Below are 23,699 nucleotides of genomic sequence, written 5' to 3' on the forward strand. Positions count from 1 at the left end.
ATCCGACTTTAAGGAAAGCTGTCTCCTGTCTCTGAAGACCCCGTGCTCATAGTTTTATACGAGGCCAAGTGTATGCACAGAACTTGCCTTGAGCCTGAATGTTTGCTGTGCATTTAACTTTTCTTCACTTTTAAGAAAGTAAACAACTGGTTTTAAGTTTTGATCCACACACTGTCATTCTTTGAGCATGGCAGCCCCACAGACAGCGTGATGATTCACCTATTCACTCACAAAAGATTGAAAAAAGGAAGCCACGACACCTCTGTTAGGTGGGGCTCATAAATTCCCGTCTGCCTCGGCCACTTCAACTCGTGTCTGATCCTTTAACTCATGATTTATTGCTCTCAGTTACTCCTTCTTGCCAGATTTATCAACGTAACTGTTCTCTCTTTATACAACGCCTATTTTGTACACTAGGCAATAAGACAGTAAATTTATTACCTATGAGTTGCTACTTTGAAAAATTACATCAATGCAAAGTGATCTGCAATGCAAAGTGATAGCCAATGAATGTATTTTTTTATTTTTGGTAGGGGATGAGATGAGGTCATAGGATAATATATATAATCGCTGATCACAGAACGAGAGGGAGAAAGTTGCAAGTTCCGACAGACAGAAGCCAAGGAAGACTTCCGTCTCTTGCCAGCCATGTATAAGCTGGCCTCCTGCTGTTTGCTCTTCATAGGATGCCTCAGCCCTCTCTTCTCTCTTCCTGTCCTTGACTCCATGGAAGAGTCCCTGCAGCTCTCAGGTGAGATGATTTTTTCCTCTTATTGTTAGTCTTGAAAGAGTCTTCGAGGGTCTTAAATGCAATGCTAGAGATAAAAATGAAAATTCTTTCTTAAAGGAGGCTTGTTAATTAATAGTCCTGGCTGTGAAAAGAACGCGAGGGGATCCTCACAGCACATCTCAGAGCCAGTCATGCATGCAATTTTTCTTTCCTTTCTCGAATGTAAAGTAGCATTGTTTATTTAATGGCACTTCTATAATTCTAAGTCATTTTGGTCAGCTCTTTTCAATTTTGAAAATGACATTAAATTTGAAACATCATTGCATTTAGTTTTTATTTTAAATGAACCGGTCGAATGTAGAATTTGGCTGTTCCCATTATAGATTTAAAATATTTTTATTTTCTATTAAGTTAAAGAGTAATCATCTGACATGTGTTATAGGAAACAAAAATGTTTATTAAAAAAATCAGAAAGTGATCAGCTGGAGCACAGATTTCCAAGGACATTTGCCATTCAGCTCAAGTCTAAGTTGAATTTTAAAAAGTGTATCCATCAAGCAGATACTTACTGTGCTGTTAGCTCTTAATGTAGTTTAAGAAATAAAAGGTTAAGGCTTGAATATTGGGTTCATGCACATTTCTACTGGATTTTATCTTGTCTTTAATTTTTGGGTACTTTCAGGCAATTTTTTTTTTATGTAAAGAAAAAACCACTCTCCTAAGCCACTGATTTTCTAATTTCTAGGCTCTAACATTCCTCCCAAGCAGCTTTCTGGTAGCGGTCAAGCACTTTAGTCATTCACGTGCTGACAGTCAGGTTCAAGACTCCCTGAGCTCGTATGTGCTGGTCACCTTATTGGTCGAAAACGGGCATTAACTTTATTGAATCGCTGCTATTTAAAAAAATAACAGTGAAAAGCATAAGATGAAACCAGGAACGACTATTCAGACATTACTGTCATCTTCAAAAATTTACAGATCATTAGTATTTTTTTAAAACTTAGATGTGTGTAGCATCTCAAATTCTTAACAGGTGGCAGCTTACCTTTGCGTTTTTGCCTGAATTTCCCCCCAATTATTTGTTTCTCCATAGATGATCTTTCAGGACGTAAACATTTATATGTGGCCTGACCTTATAGATTTTCATTAATATTCTTCAGAAGTACTGTGAATGTGCCCTGAAGCCTTTACAAGGGCTTGCTCACTGTTTTCCAGTCAAGGGGGTCTCTGAGTAGGCGGCAGCCCTGAACACGCGGACTGACAGGACCCCCAGAGTCTCCGATCTCGGCACAGCAGCCCCCCCACCCCCACCGGCCACGCGTGCTCTCTGGGGGTCCAGCCGCCACGCACTAGACCTGGCGTACACTTTCTGCCCACCTCTCACCCACTTCCCATACATCCTACCTGCCACTAAGCTGACCGAACTTCACATCGCAAATACTCTTTAAAGAGTATTTTAAAGTTCTTTTCTAACAACTGTACCTAAATCTTGGAGGCCAGAAAGAGAAGAGGTGATGTCATCCTGTTTGCTCTTTATAGGAAGAACATAAACAATCCTGTCTTTCAGAAAACCACTCCTTTATTTTTCCTCTCACTCCAGTTTCATCTCCCAAATAGCTCAAAGCAAAGGCAAAAGGCAGTAGGGGATAGAGAGAAACGAGGAAGGATGACTTTGCAAGTGGAAACCTTTCCCGTCCGCTCCGGTGGCTCAGCCCTACCCTGTTATTCGTATTCGAGGCAGTGAGTGCCAGCAGTCACACGGGCAGCGAGGGGAGTCAGCGAGGTTCTGTTCTGTCCCTGGTACCCACCCCCCAAAGACAACAGAGAATGGAAGTGAGGAATGAACTGGGTCACTGATACCTGTTCCTCCCCTGTGCAGCACCCGAAGATGTCAGATCAGCTTTGGATGAGCTGGAGAGAGCATCCCTTCTGCAGGCGCTGCCAGAGATGTCCGGTGCGGAGACGGGAGACGGTCTTAGGAAAGCAGGTAAAATGACTCTTGTGTTTACAGGCTGTCTGATTTTATTACCACTGGATTTACTCTCTAGTCCCATCAATCGGGTGAGGTAAAACCCTGTGTTGGAATATAAAGATCAGCTGTATAAAATGAGTACATTAATTCCCTGACACTCCTCTCCCGGAGTCCAGGCTTCCTCTGCGGTCTTGTAACCTTTTTCTCAGCAGCTCCTTGCAAGCATCCTGCTCTTCTTGGCATCTTGACATATTCTCTCTCTGTATGGACTGTTATTTTGGGGGGAAGGAGGGCATTATCCCAGTTTTCAACAAGTGCAATTTAAAATCCTGCTTTCCTCAAGTCTTAAGCAAACTACTTAATTGATCTGTACCCCCAGTTTCTTAAACCAGTGATCAGAAATGATAAAAATGCCCACCCTTGGGGTTATGTGAAGAGTCAATGAGAAACTGCAAGCAAAATGTTCAGCACAGTCGCACACAAAGTCATCAATAAAACATCAGCTTTTACTATGTATTCCTCCCAGCACTCATACAAATGCTCAGAACAGTCTAGAAACAAACTGGAGTCTTTTAATAAACATAAATAAGTTCATCTGTCACAAAACATTCGTGATAAACTTGTGAACTGCTAGCTCACTGAGGAAAATGCAGTGCCCTTTTGTGAATTCCATCGGCAAGAAAGCGCCAGGGTGCCTGCCCACCTTCCTTCAAGTAAACCTCACTGCAGTGCGAAAAACGGACAGCCAGGAGCTAGACATGGTTTAGTAATATTCTATTTCGTGTGCTTTAAATTAGGAAAGCATAAAATGAAAGCAATAGATCTGATGATGAATGGTTTCAAAATACTGTTTTCCAGATGCCAGTACCAACATTTTTTACCCAAGAGGAAGTGTGAGAAAGGTAAGTAGTTTCATGGTGAGAATTAGGTTTAAAAAGGTGAACATTCTATGCCTTGATTTCAGGGGGAGGGTATAGCTCAAGTGGTAGAGCGCATGCTCAGCACCCACGGGGCCCTGGGTTCAATCCCCAGTACCTCCTCCAAGCAGAAATCAATGAAGGAACCTAATTACCTCCTCCTCATAAAACAAACAAGCCAAAAACGCGTGCTTTCATTTGGTCTCTGCCTTGATTTTAGAGGAGCCTAAATTTGTGAACCAGACAAGCATTCTTGGTAGGTATCAAACCTTAAAATAATGGGTCGGTCAGTATTATTTCAAAGGATTATTTTTTTCCAAATTTTGATTCATATAAAATCTAGATACAGCAAGAACTTAGCCAGTGCCCGTTTTGGATAAATTATTGTAATGAGCTGGAGAGAGTGAAAAATAGATAAGGTCCCTGCTCTCAAGTCTGTCATCCCCTCATGCTGTCTCATCTCTCGCCTTCTCGTGGTCCACGGACCAGCAGTACTGGCATCACTTGGAAGCTTGTGAGAAATGCAGAATCTCAGACCCCCCTCAGCCCCTACCCTCAGCACCTACTGAGTGAGAATCTGCATCTTCACAAGATTCCCCTGGTGATTCGTATGCACAGTAAAGTCTGACAAGCGCTGCAGTGTAACGCCCAGTGGAAGAAAGACACGGTCAGAACACAGACGGAGGATGTGCGAGAGAGGGCAGGCTTTGAAGACAATCATCTTGGATAGACTGCGATAGGGGTGATGAATGACAATTCTGAACAGTGAGAAACGGTGCAGAGTTAGTGGAGGACCTTACATGCTGAAAGAAACATCTGCATGATCATCATCAGCGTCTCAAACTCCAAGTCAGTGCTTCCTAAGTCTCTTCTGGGTGGACCAGTCTCACTAGCCAGCCCGCAGCGCCGCACGTGTTCCGGCCCCTCTCCCGCCCTGGCAATTCTTTTGTACGTGGTTAGCACCTTAAAGCCTCCAGGAAATGAGACAAACATACTTAACTTTAACCAAGCATTTCCCAAATATTTTGACCACAGACATCTTTTTTTTTTTTTTTTTTTTTTTTTTTCTGGTGTAGCGCCCATTCAGAGTTCTGTAAAAACATACCCTGGAAATCCTCAATCCTGAAGATGCCAGGCACTGCCTGAGGCCCCACGTGGGATAAACCCCCAGAAGGGGATGGGGTAGCTTCTACATTAAAAGTTATCATTCAGATGCTTATAGTCTTCTGAATAGAAAGATTACAGTGAAAGACTAAAATCATACAGGTGATTAGTAGGACTGGCTCATGAAATCCTAGAATAAAAAGAAAACTAAGGGTCCACACCTAAGGGAGTTAATTTCAAGACAAATAAAAAGCCTGCTTTACACAGGAGACAGCAAATGTATGGATTATTTGAATAGAAATAGGTCAAGGAGGGTTTGGGAAAATTCATGGCAGAGGGCGAAGAGCCTGGGAGGACTGTGGTTCAGGCACAAGGAGCCCTTACAGAGCCCACACGCCGGGCTCTCACTGCAGTTCTATCCCGCAGAACAGCAAGTGAACACTTTTTAAAGGTCCTACATCTTAACAGCTAAGGTTCTTTTTTTGTGTATGTAGGACTCAATTCATTGATAACTTGTTTTTTGTTTGTTTGGATTGTTTTAATTTCAGGCTTTCTCTGGACAAGATCCTACCGATTTACTGGGTCACCTTCTGGCCAGAATCAGGAAACAACATAAGAAGCGTGGACCTCCCTCTGAATGTTTCTGGAAATACTGTGTCTGAAGCGAAATGAACATCTACTGGTCAACTCAAAAGCCACCACCGTAGAAAATTTTAAACAAAGATGATTGATTTGAAAGCAGTATAGACGAAAAACTAGGCAAACTCTACCCTGTTCATTATTACTTGGAAAATAAATCCTCTATGTTTTGCAAATATCATGAGTGGTTATTTTACTTACAAACATATCCTGAAAATCTATACATTTTCTTTCCATCAATTTACCCTTAAAGAATGACCTGAAAGTTTAAAAGTAAACCTAATAAATAAACAAAAGCAGATACACAGGAGAAAAAGTCATCAAGTAAGGTTTAGTTAAAATACTTACAGCACAAATCAGTTCAACTACGTTATCTGAGTTACTACTTTTAAAAAATCAGTATCTTAGCTTGGAAAAATGTCTAAAGTGAAAGATGCCTGAGGAGGGTGGGACAGCCTGGATCCTTAGTGTCTGACGGAGAGGTTCACACACTCAGGTCCCCTCCCCCTCAGCTTGAAAACTTCAATCTCTTAACGCTGACGCTGGTTTGATCTCAGGTTCCGTGAACTCTAGGATCACAATACTAGAAAACCACCTTCATAATCTCAGAGAAGAAAGCTGAGGTGGCATTTAAGATTGTGGAACGGGAGAAACAGCCCGGTTTGCTCATTTTTAAAAACCGCGTGCGTGTGCACGTACAGGCTCACGTGTTCTACACGTATGTCCGCATCACCGCAGCTTAGCCGTCGCGGAGCGTGGAGCCCGAGGTCCCCGGAGCTCTGCGCGGCTTCCAGCATGGACCGCGCGCGCGGGAGAGCTGCGCTTCCAACGAGGAGCCCCAACTCCACTTCTTGGCTCCGCCGCCAAGCACTCCGCCTCGCCTCTCTGGAGGAACGAAGTGTCAGATCTGCCCCAAACAGCCACAGGATTGGAGCTGATCTTGTCAACAGACATCCAAAATCTCTTTAGAGCAGAGGTTAGATGCATCTTTCCTTTGCCTTATCTAAGACATCAAGAACAAATCAGGAGGGGTGTGTGTAGCTCAGTGCTAGGGTGTGTGCTAAGCAGGCACGAGGGCCTGGGTTCCATCCTCAGCACCTCTGCTAAAAAAAAAGTAATAATAAAACCTAATTATCTTAACCCCTCAAAAAAAAAAAAACCTTGAAGCACAGATGCGTCATCTCGGGAACAGGTTGACAGCACACGAGCTAAGAGGATGCTGCGGCATGTCTCGCTGCGGAAGTTAAACTGATACCAGGTCTCCGACTTGATCTCTGGCACCACACACGACAGCAGAAAGGGTTAAGGTGGGGTTCCAACGCAGTACAGTCCCAATCCCGCCCTCGTTTTACTGACATTAGGCGACTGCTCGTATGGACGGGGCTCTGGGGTCAGGTCACCGTGTCCACTCCCTGCTCCCGCACAGCTGAGCCCTCGGCCAGGCCATTCGACCCCCTCCAGCCCCGTGTCCTTCTCCATAAAATGCGGGCAGTGCCACTGCTCACTTCGTGGGTGACTGCGAGCCAACACTGAAGGAGACGGCGGCACCGGACAGTCCCTGCTGGAGGGGTCCACCCTCAGTCGACACTCAGCTGTCCTCCCTTCCCGTGCTGTGGTTTTGTCCCAGGAAGTGCCGACGGTGTGGCAGGTGTAGCGCTGAACCGGTCCTGCTGGCTTCAGGACCCCGTTCCGCGCTTTCATTCTGAGCGTCTCTTGTAGGTGCACGCTACAGAATCTGAAACTCTCATAACTCAATTTCATAAGTTAGGCATTAAAAATAGTGTTAAAAAATACCTATGTATGTTCAGAACCCATAAGCCCCCCTGCCAGTGCTGAGGGAGGACACCACCAGGGAGGGAAGCTGGAAAGGCCGTGTGCTCAGCAGGAGCTTGGGCACAGTGACAACGCAGAGTGACTCTAACCTGAGCACCTTTCTGTGTATGTCAATCTCAGCAAATATTTCTAAACGGTATAAAATATGCATTCAGGGCAAAGGTTTGTTGACTCACTGCAAGAAAATTTCTCAAGTTTTACATGCACACTGTTTATTGTTTTTGCTTAAAAACACACCAGATTAAAATAGTAATAACCATTAAAAACAAGTACATTCACACAGTTAATTATCAATTCAGTTGAAACAAAAATTTCAGCTGGGATTAAATTTCCCTTGTGAGTTATAATGAAGTTGCACTTGGTTGTAAAACGGTTCCATCCACACGGCGCTGTTCATAACCCCTGACCTCTTATCCAAGAAAATACAGCCTTTTGGGGTAACATTTATTTCAACACTGAAGCCAATAACATACATTTTTATTATCAACTTCTATAGTCATCAATACAAAGTTGATAAACTTGAACAACAGTTTACAATTGGGTAGAGCCCCCTGGGGGGCAGAGGGCGCCACTGCTAAGCCACCTCCGTCCGCCCTTGGCGGTGGAAGCATCCCCGTCCAACCTCTAAAATCACCAGCTCGGCCACTTGCCAGAACAAAAAACTATACATGAGCTTACAGACGGGCTCGCAACAAGCACCGGCTTTAAATCAAGCCTAAGTGTGCGGTAAGGCAAAGAAATAAGCAAAAGTCTCTGAAACAAATATCCATAAAGGATGGAAAGGGGGCTTATGTCGGAGAAGACAGGTTTACAACACGCAGACACAAGCGCAGCAATGCTCTGACGGCTCTGTGTCATTTCTGGTTCACGCAAATTAAAGACGTTATCGCTACAGAAGGTCACACCCAGTACCTCGATGCACAATATCCAGGCTGGTTAATTTTTTTTAATTTGTTTTTTCACCAATGGTAAAAATACCACCCAGCTTGGCCAACCACAATGAGGACTTCAGAGATCACTGAACAATTGAGATGGAGCAGAAGGGGAGAGTTCTCCGCTCTTAAGCCAGGAACGTGTACACGGAACGCTTAATGCCAGAAGTCCCAGGGAATGTCACGGACAGCACGTGGAAATGGTTCTGACACCTCAACAAGGAATCACCTTTCAGGAAACCACAGTCAGCCCTCCACACCGGCGGTGGGTAAAATCCGAGGACGCAGAAGCCGCAGGTAGAGGACTGACTCGACCACCATTTTGTGTGAGAGGCCTGAGCGCCGTGGAGTTCTGTAACTGCAGGGGGGGGGGGCCTGGAACCAACCCCTGTGGACACCGAGCGCCGACTGTTCTACTTCAGAAAGTAAATCTGAGCTGCAGGGCTTGAGAACCAGGGTCCGGCAGCATCGTGGGTTAAGAAGGTCGGTTGCCCTTATTATGTTCAGGATGCATTTGATAAAAAGCTATAAAACTAGAAAGGAAGAAGTGTTTTCCTGGAACGAAACCCAGAAAAACACAACGACAACAATAAAAGTCAGCCAGTTTGCTGCACATTACGTGAAAAAGGAAGGGCTCCGCAGCCCGCACCTCCTCCCCTTCCCTGTCCTGATCTGCACAGACGTGAACTGCGCCTCCTTCCAAGTCTGAGGAGGAATCAGCCCTCCTCAAGGAGAGGGCGCTCACGCGCCACGTCAACAACCCACTCACTTTTATTTTTAACCCACTCACCTCTTAAAAGACACAGCTGTCACAGGCTTAGGAAGCCCTGATTAACAGCAGGCTCTGGATCCCCCTGGGCTAGGGGCCTCCCCGGGACCCCTTCCCCAGCCCCTTGGCAACACTTACCCCCATTTAAGGGCAAACAGAAGGCAGTGCCAATCAGACCTCCGGGAGGCATGAAGAGACCTTCTTTTATGTCAATTGGGTGGAAAGAAAGAGTTAACTGTCAGCTTTGATAAGATGGCATTTAAACACATACCTATATAAGAATATTAATTTTTACATAACTTTTAAAACTTTTCACAATCATTATTTGAAAAGTTAAAGAGATGAGTCAGAAAATGGTTGAGCTAGAAGCTCTTTTGTTTTTTGGGAGGGAGGTAATTAGGTTTCTTTATGTATTTTTAAATTAATATTTTATTATTATTTTTTTTTTCACTGGAGGTGCTGGGGATTGAACCCAGGACCTTGCGAATGCTAAGCACATGCTCTGCTGCTAAGCTATATATATACCCTCGCCCAAAGTTCCTTTGTTTTAACATCATACATGCAAAAGCTAATTCAAACCCTGCAGAGAACGAGCTCATTGTAAGCTGACTGATATGTAAGCTAAGACGTTCAGAATTTCAGTGGAAGGCAGAAAATCAAAAGGAAGAGCACCTTAAGAATAAAGGTCAAAATTCAACCCGAAAAACTAGGAATTTCCAGTATGCCCATGGGCGTTCTATTTTCATACTGGTAACACCAAAGTGACTTGTGTTATGACAAAATTGGAACATGGACCTTAACCGTGGAGGGACGTGTCTCTGTGCAAAGACCAGGTGAGGGCGCTGCGTTTAGGGAGACCGTTAGGAAAAGCACGTGGCCCGCAGGTGGGGCTTCTTCAAGAATCTAGCGGGGGAAAACATGTTCTGTAACAACAGAACAAAACAGACGAGGCCAAGGTTTGGGGCTTTTTCTAGCTATACTTGTAACTACAATTTATTTTGGGTGACACCTGAAATGAAGTTACTGCACACATACCTTGTCAGAGCACATCCAAACGCATCAGAACACGGTTAAACTAGAAAAAAGAAGTCTATCTGCCAGTTTCAATACATCAGGCAAAAAGAGAAGTAAAAGAGTCTCTGTACAATGTCTGCTTCAGAAAAGTGATGGCTATTAAAAAATCAAGGAGGGAAAACCTTAACATCTAATGAGAACGTCACAGCCAATTAAGACTCGGGGGTTTAGAGAAGTACAGAGAGGCCCAGCCACCCACAGGTGTGGACACGGGGGCCCGTTCCTCTTCGGAGCCACTCGCCTGCTGTCTGTCTCCGGCTGGACCCTGACCACAGCATCCGGCAGCATCACCAACCGCATCTTCGTTTCCACAAGTGACACAGCCCTCCGAAAAGGAACAAGCACAGGCAGGTTATTTAATGTAAAGTCACCTGAAAAGCTCTGAGCTCAGTAAAACGCTGGCCAAGTAACCAACTGCCCCGTTCATTCATGTCTGAGAATACCCGCTGACAGTCCGCTCCCGATGACCGGAAGGTAAGCGATGGCACCTGTTCGAACACCTTTGTGTGCGCTGTTTGGGGCTTCTGCTTCACGCGCTCTTCCCACAGACCCCCTGCTCTGCACGAATCCCACCTCTGGTGCGAACTTTACACACTGAGTTTTCACTCTTTCCAAGCATGCGTGTGTATTTACAATGCAACCCTTATACCTCTCCTCCCCCGCCAATCATACATCAAAGAAGATCTCTCTACTCCTAAATTGCCCCATAACATTCCAACTGGTAGAAGGAAAAAAAAAAAAAACACACTTGGCATCAAAAAGTCCTGCATTCAGGTCTGATCTGATGAACTGTGTGAACTTACACAGTTGTCCCTCAGTGTTGGCAGGGGGATCAGTTCCAGAACCCCAAGGACACCCAAATCTATGGATGCTCAAGTCCCTCATATAAAAAGACCTGGTACAGTCACCCTTCCGTAGCTGGGGGCCGTGCAGCCTTAGAGCCAATCAACCACAGGCTGACATCTGATCCGCGGTACGGAGGGCTGACCGCACAAAGTATTCAGTATCTGCGTGCCTTCCTTTGCCATGTGTCGGCGAGGCAGGGATAGTAACACCTACCACGGAAGCAGCTGTGAGGGTGAAACTTCAGTGGGATCGTGCAAAGCACAGTTGGCCCTCGGTGTCTGCAGGTTCCACCTCCACAGATTCAACCAACCACAGATCAAAAGTATCTGGGGAAGAACCATTCCAGAAAGTTCTAAAATGCAAAACTTGAGTTTGCCATGCACCAGCAACTACTGACATAGCGTGGACGCTGAAATGACAACTATTTAAACAGCATTTACACTGGAGATGATTTAAGGTGCACGGGCGGGGGTGCATAGGTAATATGCAAATACTAACTCCATTTCACGCAAGGGACTTGAGCATCCGTGATTCTGGCATCCGCGAGGCGTCCTGGAACTAACCCCCCGCAGAGGGACGACTGCACACTAAGCACCTAGAACACTACGTGGCACCAAGAACCTCGATCCATGACAGTGGTAAGCACTGTGCTTACTTGGACGTCTACTTCTTTAGGGACAGTCTGGCTCTGAATCCAAGAAGGCACGTTGGCCAGCTCCTCCCTTTGTCCCTGAGAAAACTGTGGCTGCCGCCACCTCATGCTCTCAAGCTTTGCGAGGGCTTCTTTCAGTACAATTTCTTTATCCCTGAAAACAAACAAACAAAGACCTTCCCAGTCTGAATAAGGCACAGGGTTCTTACCATATCTACTAAGAAAAGCACTTCTTTTGGGTTTGTAATACACTTTATGGCTCTTGCTGATATAGGACATACACATTAAACAAAACCAACTCATCTCTTTGTTAAGTTGGTAAAGCTACGCCTCCTTTTCCTGATGGGAAATATCTGCATAGAGTTTTAATGAGGCATATGGAAAAAACAGATTTCCTTTAATTCTTTTATTCTTTTAGAATGAGACAAAAAAAAAAAAAAAAAAGTCCAGACTCTGGAACATCTTGTCCCTGTGGGCCATCTTGGAAAGCACGGCCTGTCTTTGTTCCCTTGTTTCGTGACACGTGACGTATCTGTGTAGTTACTACCACCACAACCATTGTTTTAAGAAACACTTGACTTCAAATGAATGAATCTGAAAATACATTTCTCTAAGGATATGTATAAAGATATTAAAAAATCACTTTGTATTTAAAAGTACACTTAAGAAACCATAAGAACGCACATAAAAGTGGGTCTCCCCAGTGCCGTCTCACCCCTCAGGCACCCGATACGTCATGAGAACGCGCTCGGCCGTCTGCTCTGTCATCTTCCAGATGGACTCTTCCAGACTGCTGCCCATTTTGGGGGATTTCAGAAGAATGATCGCTGCTAGCAAAGTATATGGCCAAACCGGCCCTCGTTCTTCAGAGGCTTTGGCAACGAGCCGAGTCTCCTTCACCGCCCAGCCCAGCCGTCACCCCAGGTACCCACATCCCAGGTCCTTCACCTTCCCCAAATCTCCTTCTCAATCCCCCTGAGCTACCTGCCCCTCAAGGCCACACCTCGTGGCCACCCAGAACTGCTCCATCTCCAAGACCACCACCATCTCAGCTTCCCTTTCTTGTCTGCTTGTTCAGCTGCTCCAATGGCAAGTCAGGAACAGAGCCTCAGCAGTTCTGCTCGGAGCCTACTCTGCACCACCCGAGACTTCTTCTTCCCTCTAATTAATTGTTCAATTGTCAAAATGTCAACTCTGACAAAGCCACTTAGCAACTCCATTCTTATCTAAACCCAAGTAGCCAAAGTCAGAGAGAAAGGCAGATGTGACAGGGTCCATTGGTTCTACAGTAAATTCACCATCACCAAAGGATGTCTGTCTAACCATTTCTATTCAATACTGCGTTGGGGGTCCTAGCCAGTCCAACAAGGCAAGACAAATAAAGGAAGGAAGGAAGAAGTAAAACTATATTCACAGCCAACAAGACTGTCTATGTAGAAAGTCCTAGAGTCTATGAAAGAATTACTAAAACTAATAAATGAGCTTAGCAAGATTTCAGAATACAAGTTCAAATTACAAAATCTGATTGGCTTTCTGCATGCTAATAACACACCACTGGAAACTGAAATTTTAAAAGGCCGTTTACAACAGCATCAAAAATATGAAACCCTTAGTGATAAATTTAGCAAAGTAAGTATAAGATCTGTACACTGAAAGCGACAAAACATTGCTGAGAAAAATTAAGACCTTCATATACAGAGAAACATACCACATGCCTGCATCAGAAGACTTGTACTGTTAGGATAATAATTCTTCCCAACTTGGACTATAGATTCAACACGATGTCAATCAAAGTCCCAGCAGGCTTTTTTTTGCAGAAACTGAAACACTGATTCTACAATTTACTTATTTTTAAATCTTTTTTTTACTGAGCTAACACTGGTTTATAACATGTATAAGTTTCATGTGTACATTGTATTTCCACTTCTGTATACAATACAGCACTCTCACCACCAAAAATTTAGTTTCTGTTACCATACACTTGAGCTCCTTTATGCATTTAGCACCACTGCCCTTCCCTCTGGTAGCTGCTGCTCTATTCTCTGATTATCTTCAGAGTGGTTTTTTTTTTCATGTTTTTGTCTCTTTGTTTTTTATGCTCCACATATGGATGAAATCATACACTATTTGTCTTTCTCCATCTGCCTTATTTCACCTAGGATAATACCGTCAAGGGCCATCCACCTTGTTGCAAATGACAAGATTTCGTCTTTTTCATGGCTGAGTATGTATTCCAATGCGCGCACGCAGACACGTATTTACTATGTACACATCCTCTGTATCCATCCACCTGCTGATGGGCACTTAGGTTGTTTCCGTATCTTGATCACTATAAATAATGTGTGATGAACAGAGGGATGTATGTGTCTTTCTGAATTAATGTTTTCATTTTCTTTGGATAAACACTCAGAAGTGAAGTAGCTGGACCATACAGCAGTTCTATTAATTTTTTGAGGAATCTCCACATTTTCCACAGTGGCAACACCAATTTACATTCCCACCAACAGCCTGTGAAGGTTTTCTTTTCTCCACATCCTTGTGAATATTTGCTGTTTCTTGACTTTTTGATACTAGCCATTCTAACAGGTATGAAGCGATAATCTCATGGTGGTTTTGATTTGCAGTTCCCATTAATTAGTGATGTTAAATATTTTTTCATGTGTTTGTTGGCCAACCATATACCTTCTTTGAAAAATGGTCTATTCAGCTCCTCTGCCCACTTTTTTAATCATCGGAGGTATGTTCCTTCTATCCTCATTTAATAGAGTTTTTACCATAAAAAGATGTTGAATCTTGTCAAACACTTTATCTGCATCTATTGAGATGATCATATGATCTTTCCCCTTCATTCTGTTAACATTGTTTCACATAGATTTGTGGATTGTTTCACACTGATTGATCTGTGGATGTTGAACCATCCTTGTATCAATGGAATAAACCCCACTTGATCATGATGTATGATCCTTTAAAGGTATTTGTTATTATTTTTTGAGAAGTTTTGCACTTACGTTCATCAGAGATATTGGCCAGTAATTTTTTTTCTTTCTTTTTTTGTTAACCTTGTCTGATTTTGGCATCAGGGTAATGATGGCCTTGTAAAATGAGTTGGAAAGTGTTTTCCCCCATTCAGTTTTTTGAAAGAGTTTGAAAAGTATAGGTATTAAACCTTCTTCGAATGTTTGGTAGAATTCACCTGTGAAGCTGTGTGGTCCTGGACTTTCGTTCTGGGGAAGGTTTTGATTACTGCTTCATTCTCTCTACTAGTGACTGGTCTAATCAGATTTTCTATTTCTTCATGATTCAGTCTTAGTAGGCTGTGTGTGATTCTAAGAATCTGTCTACTTCTTCTGGGTTGTCCAGGTAGTTGGTATATGGCTGTTCATAATATTCTAATTCTTTGTATTTCTGTGGTATCATGTTATTTCCCCTATTTTGTTTCTGGTTTTATTTATCAGAGCTCTGTCTTCCTCTTACTCAATGAGTCTCGCTGAAGGTCTGTCAATTTTGTTCATCTTTTCTAAGAACCAGCTCTTAGTTTCATTGATGTTATCTACTGTCTTATTAGCCTCTATTTCCTTTACTCCCACTCTGATCTCTCTTACATCCTTCTTTCAACTGACTTTGGGCTTCATTTGTTCTTCCTTTCCTAGCTCCTTTAGGTGTAAAATTAGACTCACATTTTTCTTGTTTCTTGAGGCAGGCCTTGACTGCTACAATCGTTTCCCTTACTGTTTTTCTGCATCCCATAGATTCTGATGTCGTATTTTCATTTTCATTTGTCTTCAGGTATTTTTTAATTTTTCCTTTGATTTCTTCATTGACTCAGTATTTGTTCAGTAGCATGTTGTTCAGTCTCCACATATTTGTGAGTTTTCCAGCTTTCTTCCCATAGTTGATTTCTAGTTTCACATCACTGTGATCAGAAAACAATGCATGATATGGTTTCCATTTTCTTCAATGCACTGAGGCTTGTTTTGTGCCCCAACATATGATCTATCCCTGAGAAAGTTCTATATGAGCTTGAGAATATGTATTCTGCTGCATCTGGATAGACTGTTGTGTACAAATCTATAAATCCCTCTGGTCTAACATTTCATTTAAGGCCACTGTTTCCTTGCTGACTGTCTGGATGATCTATTCACTGATGTAAGTGAAGTTTTAAAGTCCCCTACTATCATTGTGTTGCCACAAATTTCTCTTTTTAGGTCTGTTAATAATTGCTTTATGTATTTTAGTTCTCCTATGCTAGGTGAATATATATTAATAACTATTATGTCTCCCTAATGTCTTGTCCCCCTTTATCATTATATAATGTCCATTTTTGTCTCTTGTTACCTTATTTGGCTTGAAGTCCATTTTGTCTGATAAAAGCATGGCTATACCACTCTTTCTGGTTACCATTTGCTTAGAGCATTGTCTTCAATCCTTTCTTTGAGTCTTATGTCTATTGAGCTGAGCTGAGTCTCCTGGAGGCAGCATGTAGTTGGGTCTTGTTTTGTAATCCAGCCAGCCACTCTGCGTCTTTTGCCAGTCAGCGAATTCATTTATACTTAGGGTGATCCTTGGCAAATGAGGACTTAATGCTGCCTTTTTGTCTTTTGTTTTCTGGTTGCTCTATTTCTCCACTGTTTCTTTTTCCTTGTGTTTCTGTCTGCCATTTTGGTTTGGTGGTTTTCTATGATGTTTTCTCAAGTTTCCTCTTTTTTTTTTTTTTTTTGTATTTCATGTCTCTGCTCTAGATTAAAGTTTGGTGGTTCCCATGAGTTTATATCAAGTATCTCATAGATAAAATCGTTCTTTTATGATGATAGCATCTTATCTTCACTTACCTATGCAAGTTCTGTTCTCTTCCTCTCCCCCCACCTTTTGTTTTGTCTCAAATTATCTCATTTTATGTTGTGAGTTTGCTACTGAATTGAAGTAGCTATTGTTATTCTACTGCTTTCCTTCCCTTCAATGTTTATGCTATAATAATGTGTTTACAAACCTATTCTGATTGAGTTGTGATTCTCTGATTCTGTCTGTCACAACCAATTCAAAGTTTTGTGTGCTTCTGCCTTTTTGTTTCTGGTAGAAGAGCTCCTTCCAACATTTCTTGTTAAGACAGGTCTAGTGTTGATGAACTCCCTCAGCTTTTGTTTGTCCAAGAAAGCCTTTATTTCTCCTTCATTTCTCAATGATAATTTTACTGGATAGAGTATTTCTGGCTGACAGTTTTTATCTTTGAGTATTTTGAGAATGTCATCCCACTCTTTCCTTGTCTGTAGAGTTCCTGTTGAGACATCTATGGATAGCATAATGAGGGTTTCTTTGTAGGTTACCATCCTTTTTCCCCTGGCTGTTGTTAAAATTCTTTGTCATTTACTCTTGACAGATTTAATACAGTGTGACTTGGAGAAGGCCTTTTTGCCTTAAGGTAATTAGGTGTTCTCTTAGTTTCATGAACTTGTGTATCCAAATCCTTCCCCATGTTTGAGAACTTCTTAGCTATTATTTCTTTATATTCTCTCATTACCTTTAATCTTTGCCACTTTAACTGCAATGTGCCTTGGCGTGGTCCTCTTTGGGTTGATCCTGTTTGGGACTCTCTGTTTTTCCTGGACTTGGATATGTTTCCTTTCCCAAGTTAGGGGTATTTTCAGCTATTATATCTTCAGATATGTTCTCTGCCCCTTTCTCTCTCCCTTCATTTTCTGGGACCCCTATAATGCAAACGTTAGTATGCTTGATATTGTCCCAGCTGTCTCAAACTGTCTTCACATCTTTTACTCCTTTTTCTGTTCTTCTCCGGTGATTTTTAGACTCCATCTTCCAGCTCACTGGCCCATTCCTCTGTATCACTGAGTCCACTGCTGACTCCTCGTGCATATCTCATTCCAGTTATTGTATGCCTCGTCTCTGTTTGGTTGAACTTTGTATTTTCTAACTCTTTTAAAAATATTTTAACCTCTATCCCTGTTCATCCAATATTCTCCCAAGTTCTTTGATCATCTTTATGATCACTACCTTGAACTCTTTCTTGGGTAGATTGCCTACCTCCACGTCACTCAGTTCTTCTGGGGTTTAATCTTGTTTCTTCATTGGGAACATCTTCCTCTATCCCCTAATTTTGCCCAACTTGCTGTTTTTATTTCTATGTACCTGGTAGGTTGGTGACATTTCCCAACCCTGGAGAAGTGGCTGCTGCGAGAGCACACTCCCTTCTGGTCACTAAGGCTGTATGCTCCAGGGGTGCCCCATGTGGGCTGTGGGGTCCTCCTGCTGCGGCAGACTGACCACGTGGGAGGTCTGATAGGCTTGGCAGGACCCCTAGTCTGGTTGGTTGTCAGGCCTGCCTTTTGTGGAGGCTGCAGGCTGCCGCTTGGCAGGGTGGATCACAAGGTGGCTGGCTGCAGAACCTGGGGGCCCGGGGTCAGGGCTGGCCCACTGGTGGGTGGATATTCTCCCATTTGTGGGTCACCCACTCGGGGGTGCGGGTGGTGGCTAAACTGTGGACTCTGCCTCTCCTACTGGTCTCATGATTCCTTCTTTGTTGTCTCTGGTTGTAGAAGATCTTTTGTGGTCATTTCTGGCCTTTTTCACCGATAGATATTCTGTCTGTAAACAGCTATAATTCTGGTGTGCCTGTGAAAGGAGGTGAGTTCACACCATATATAAAAATTAACTAAAAGTGGATCACAGACTTAGCTAGAAAAGCTTAACCTCTAAAATTTCTAAGAGAAAATGGGAGACCATCTTAGCGACTTCTAGTTAGGCAAGTATTTCTTTAAAAAGTACAACCTATAAAAGAAAAAAATTGAGAAACTGAACTTCATCAAAATGTAAAAACATTTGCTCCTCAAAAAGTAGCCAAAAATAAAAAGATAAAATAAAAAGGTGAGACACACAGAGGCCAGAAATTTTTGCAAGACAAATATCTGATAACAGACTTGTATCCAGAATATACAGAGAACTCTTACAACTCAAGAAGAAAACTAACACCGCCACACCCCCCCCAAAAAACGGGCAACAGATGTGAACACACAGATGGCAAATAAGTACCTGAGAAGATAGTCAACACCATTCATCAATAGTCAAATGAAAAGTAAAACCACAATGAGGTATCACTACGTATCCACTGGAATAGCTAAAACTAAATGGTGGACAACACCGTGTTGGCCGGGGAGTGTTGCAAATCGGAGCTCTCATATGTTGCTGACAGGAAGGCAAACGGTACAGCCACTTTGGAAAACAGTTTGGCAATTCCTTACAAAGTTAGTCATATACCTACCACGTGACTTAGCAATTTCATTCCCAGTATTTACCCGAGAAGAATGAGAACATATGTTCACAGACTCCCACTCAAGTGTTCACAGCAGCATTATCCATAATATCCCCAAACTGGACACAACCAAATAACCATCAGCTGATGAATGGATAACGTAATTCCATTCAGCAATGAAAGGGAAAAAACTGTTGATACACACAATAAGGATGAATCTCACCACCACTATGCTAACTCAAAGGATCCTGACCCGAAGACTGCACGCTGGGTGATTAATTTCTATGAAATGACAGACAGAGCAGCAGTAAAGTGACAGCCAGCAGCTCAGCGCCTGCCGGGAGTGAGGACCAGGGCGAAGACTGACGGCAAAGGGTCACGGAAGAGCGCTTCTGGGTGACAGAAATGTTCTACATGGTGGCTGTGGTGGCGGTTATGCTGATGTATATGTTTGTCAGAATTCTTGTTTTTACACCTAAATTTGGTGAATTTATTGTATGCAAACATGCCCCAAGAGAGCTTACAAGAAGGAAGAAACACTTTACTTCCACACCAGTGCCCAAGCCAGACAGCCCACTGCGCCTGATCTCCTGACAACAGAGTTTGAAGGATCTGTCATTTCAAGCCACTAACTGCTGGCGCAGAACCAGTCCCAGGTGGAGACGCCCAGTGAGGTGACACTGTGGACAGTTCGCTGGCAGTAAAATGATTGTTCTTATTCCCACTGTTGCCTCCAACACACTGCGAGGAAGTCAGGACCCGAGACGAGACTTGAACATCTCAAGCATCATGTTACAAAATCACTGGCAGCTCTTCAAATTCACACATTAAACAGGGGAAAAATAAAAGCACGTATATAACTAAGAAGGAAAACATTTTCAAGTGAGAGGGGATGGCTCAAGCGGCAGAGGGCGTGCTTAGCATGCAGGGGTCCTGGGTTCAAGCCCCAGTACGTCCTCCGGAAATAGACTTAATTACCTTACCCACCTCGCCAAAAAAATAAAACAAATGAAATAAAAAACATTTTCAGCCTTTCCCCAACAAGCAGTCAAAGCTCCTCTGTCCATAACATTGAAGACACTACTGCTTTTTGAGCACCCACTACATTCCAAGAATCAGAGGTACCTGCCCTATCATTACTTTTTGTCACTCAAAATACATGTATTGAATATTCCCAGCACTGTTCAAAACACTAGTAATATAATACTGAACAAAACAATGTCCCAGCTGCCCTGAGCTTACACTGCATGGGGAGGACTGTGTAAATACTGCGTAAATTAATCCGCAGAGAAAGCTACGAGGTATTAACCTTTTCATTCTTCAAATAAGGACACAAAGGCGAAGAAGGCATGTAACTCGTCCACACTAACCCACCTAACAGGGCACGGAGCCGGGCCTGGAAGCCAGGCCTGATTCCATGGCCCAGGCTTCGTATTAGGTTTCGAGCAAGTGTACTAACATCAAGCTTTCAAAACTGAGCATATTTTCTTGATCTGGGTCATCACACTTTGAACACTGGTTAAAAATGGGTATCATACTTTGAAGGGAAGACTGAAGAGAAACTGTGTAAATATTCACCCGTGTCTTGGATCCTGTACCTAAATATAGGAAAGTTTTATCCCAAAGTTTAACCTGACAAACAAATCTGAGAATGCCTTTTAAGGTAAAGACATGAAAAGTTAAAGGAAAGTGATCAAAAATTTTTCATTTCAAAAAATGACATGTGTAAGAGCAAATCTACACACCGCCTACTTCACTGATGAGTAATGACAGAGAGCGACTCCTACCCCGTGCATACACCTCTGCTGTCCTGCCACTGCGCCCGAAAAAGTAAAACTGCCCGATTCAGGTCTTGTCAGTATGGCTTGTTCCTGACCAACTAGACCATGACCCCAGCTGTAAGCAAGAGAATGCATTTCACAGGCACGTTTCACATTTCAAGGCAGTGGGGAGACCCCCGTTCACGCTTTGGGAAAACGTCACAAAGTATCTAAGAACTCGGGACATAGCGGATTCTTTCACTCCAGCTTTTTAAGTGGAGTCAGGAGGATACGGTGCATGTTTCTGGAGAACAAAGTCTCAACTCAGCTGTAATGCAGATTGCCCACCGAGGCCATCAGTGCTGAGCCCCAGTGCAAAAACCGTAATTTTAACAAAAAGATGCCTATTTATTTTCCCACCCGTGTGTTGAAAGTCAGCATCACTTACATACTCGGCTTCTGGGCGGAGACCCCTTCTCATCTGCTCCGAGGAGTCACAGCACTGGGCACGTCTTCCGGCAGCAAGCTTAGCAGCAGCGGAGAGCTGCTCCTTGAGTTAATGAACGGGTGGTCCTCACTCTGCGTCTCCCCTTCGCCTCTCCTTCCCTGTGGTTGGTGACTGAAGACGGTGGTTCCAGGGTGGGAGTCATCGCTGATCCTGGGGGTGCTATTTCAGGAGAGTCTGTGGCTCCCCAGAACGGACATGGGGAGAATGATGGTGACAAGAGAGGACAGATGATGGGGTCATGCAGGAAAATGTTCACCAAAGTGTCTCTGTAAGCAGAGGGAGGGCTGGGAAAGACCGCAAGCCAGTGGACGCAGGCGGCTCAGGCGGACCCTGCAGAGCGGTGACTGAGGTGGCACCTTCCCTCCCCAGAGGGGGCACCGTCGGGCGGGGAGGGGCTGGAACGAGACGCGGGGCCTGGCCGGGAGCGACAGGCCAGAGGCGGGCGGCGAGGAGGAGAGCGAGGGCACCGGGGCCGTGCACTCTGGACCACCCCCCCCCGCCCCCGCCGCAGCGGGGACAGGAGTGGCCCTTGGAGCTCGTGCTCTCCCACGACTCGAGCAGCTTCTTCCGCTTGTTTCCCCTCCTCCTGCAGCCAGCTGGCCTGGGGGCTCAGAGGGAGAGCCTCCTGACAGTTACGGAGCAAAACCCAGGAAAGAAGAGAAAGACGCCATTTATCGGTAATTATGATAGAAAACACCGAAGTCCTCCTGCACAGCGTGGGGAACCATGTCAGATACCTTACGCCAGCCCATACGGAAAGAGAGTCTGAAAAGGAGCATATGTGTGTATGGCTGAGTCACTGCGCTGTGCACCAGGAGCCAACACAGCCTGTAAACTGACTGGACTTCAGTCAAAAACAAGTAGACTACAAGGCAACAGACGTCCGCCAGTAAGCAAGTGGCTACTGCAGGGCTGACAAAAAGCAGCTCAACAAAGACGGGTAAGATCCTGGGTAAAAGCTGTTGCTATTAAATGCATTTATATCAGCATCTCTCAATTAGTTCCTCAGAAAATCAGCTTCTCAGATCCAGGGATCTTAGAAGGAGCCCAGATAGCAAATTATCGATACAAATTTATTTCAGCATCTCTCAATCACTTTCTTACAAGCAAAACTCCTCTAGTCTTCACTCCTCGTTGCCCAGTACTTACATATGATCTATAAATTTGAGGACTATGTTGATAAACGGAATATATTTGTGACAGTGTAACTACCGTGAACAGATGAATACTGAGCTTTGTGTCTGCTTTCCTGCTGAAGACAGGAGCGGTGACAGAATCTTGTTCCGGAATTTGTCAGCGTCACTCCGTTCTTCCTTCTGTGTGGGCTGACAGCACAGCACTGTGAGTCCTGCCTGTGCATATAAACTCTTCCGAGGGCGGCGGAGCTGGGTGTGGGCTTAGGGTCCAGGGCTCACAGGCTCGGGTGGCATCCTCTGCTGGAGTCAGTTCTGCGGGAGTGGAAGACGACAGACTTCACTTTAACTCCCACCAGCGATTTTGCATTTATTCATTTTCACTAATTTAACTGCCTTTCAATAAACTTTTACAATAATTATAGTAGCTGAACCATAAAAATTTCAATATATTTCAATAGTTAATTTATTAAATTTCAGTAAATTTTTACAATCATTACAATAGCTTCATCAGCCTAGCATATACATTTTTAATTTTTCTGCCTTTCTTCACACCCTTCATACACTTGGATATACATTTTACAGAGTTGTAATACTCAATGCGTATACTTATCTATTTATATCTTGATTTTACTGTAAATATTTTTCTATCTCTATCAGAATTGTTCAAAAAAATTTTATCTTTGAATTAATTTTTTTAAAATATATAATCTATACAGGTGGTTCAAAAAGCAACATGTATCAGAGAAAGACATTTAGTAGATTCTCCCCACCCCTGTCCACTATATGCCATTTATTCTCCCCACAGAAAACCACTCCTTTCATTTTCTTATGTATCTGTCTACTTTCTTTTTGCATCTACAAATAAGCATGAATGTAGATTCTTATTCTTCATCTCCACTTTTACCCAAAAGGCATATAATCTTGTATTCTAGCCTGTAATGTTTTTCCCATTTAATAATATCCCTCTCATCAGTACATCACACAGGATTCCATTTCATGGACATACCACAGTTTATTACATACAGTAAGCGTGTGTAGATGGACGCTGAGCTGCTTCTAAAACGTTACTTCTCCCAGGTACATGAGACTTTCCGGAGGACGCTGAGGGGTCCGTCCACTCCCTCTCCCCTGCTGTGGGGATGGAGCTGGCGTCGATGGGCTCGGCCCCACTCCACTCCCGGAAGTGGGCTGTGATTAAGTCAACACAAAGGACGGAGGGCTTCGGATTTTTTCATCTCTCCAGAGAAGCGACTTTTAGCTTTAATTTTCTCTATTGTCTGTTTCCTATTTTGTTGACGCCTGCTTTTCTCTCTGTTATTTCCCTCCTTCTGCCTGGGCTTACTTTGCTTTTTCTGGCTAGCTTCTTAAAGCAGGACTGTAGATGCCCATTTGAGGCTTTTTAATATTAGCATTTCAAGTTATTAATCGTTTCATAAACATCTCACTTTTATTGATTTCTAACTGAATGAACTCTAGCCAGAGTGTGGTTTGTACAACATCAATCATTTCAAACGTGAGACTTACCCAGCGGCCCAACCTGTCTCACGCCTCAGTGACCGCGCCACG

The 23,699-nt window shown here is 43.6% G+C and overlaps 2 protein-coding genes across 2 annotated transcripts in view; one reads left to right on the forward strand and one right to left on the reverse strand.

Annotated features, from left to right (window-relative positions):
• Window positions 1-519: 519 nt before the first annotated feature.
• Window positions 520-7,268, forward strand: UTS2 (urotensin 2). Its single transcript, XM_010957595.3, has 4 exons — window positions 520-751; window positions 2,610-2,717; window positions 3,561-3,619; window positions 5,272-7,268. The coding sequence occupies exons 1-4, from the start codon at window positions 649-651 to the stop codon at window positions 5,383-5,385; spliced, it is 384 nt and encodes a 127-aa protein (XP_010955897.1). The 5' UTR covers window positions 520-648; the 3' UTR covers window positions 5,386-7,268.
• Window positions 7,269-7,381: 113 nt separating this feature from the next.
• Window positions 7,382-23,699, reverse strand: part of PER3 (period circadian regulator 3) — a 33,141-nt gene continuing 16,823 nt past the window's right edge. The window contains 12 exon segments of the mRNA XM_074375974.1: window positions 7,382-10,295; window positions 11,472-11,622; window positions 12,184-12,383; window positions 20,938-20,990; window positions 20,993-21,079; window positions 21,082-21,270; window positions 21,273-21,598; window positions 21,735-21,762; window positions 22,210-22,265; window positions 22,267-22,317; window positions 22,319-22,445; window positions 23,202-23,321. Of these exon segments, the coding sequence (XP_074232075.1) occupies window positions 10,113-10,295; window positions 11,472-11,622; window positions 12,184-12,383; window positions 20,938-20,990; window positions 20,993-21,079; window positions 21,082-21,270; window positions 21,273-21,598; window positions 21,735-21,762; window positions 22,210-22,265; window positions 22,267-22,317; window positions 22,319-22,445; window positions 23,202-23,321 (1,571 nt within the window). The 3' untranslated portion in view covers window positions 7,382-10,112.

This window comes from Camelus bactrianus, chromosome 13 (assembly GCF_048773025.1).
Source record: "Camelus bactrianus isolate YW-2024 breed Bactrian camel chromosome 13, ASM4877302v1, whole genome shotgun sequence".
NCBI classification, from domain to species: domain Eukaryota; kingdom Metazoa; phylum Chordata; class Mammalia; order Artiodactyla; family Camelidae; genus Camelus; species Camelus bactrianus.

What these genes read in the sequence shown, in the direction of transcription:
- UTS2 (XM_010957595.3), top strand. Translation starts at nt 649, where the DNA reads ATGTATAAGCTGGCCTCCTGCTGTTTGCTCTTCATAGGATGCCTCAGC. An exon ending in AGAGTCCCTGCAGCTCTCAG is followed by an intron (nt 752 to 2,609) that starts GTGAGATGATTT and finishes TCCCCTGTGCAG; the next exon opens with CACCCGAAGATGTCAGATCA. An exon ending in GAAAGGTAAGTAGTTTCATG is followed by an intron (nt 3,620 to 5,271) that starts GTGAGAATTAGG and finishes TTTTAATTTCAG; the next exon opens with GCTTTCTCTGGACAAGATCC.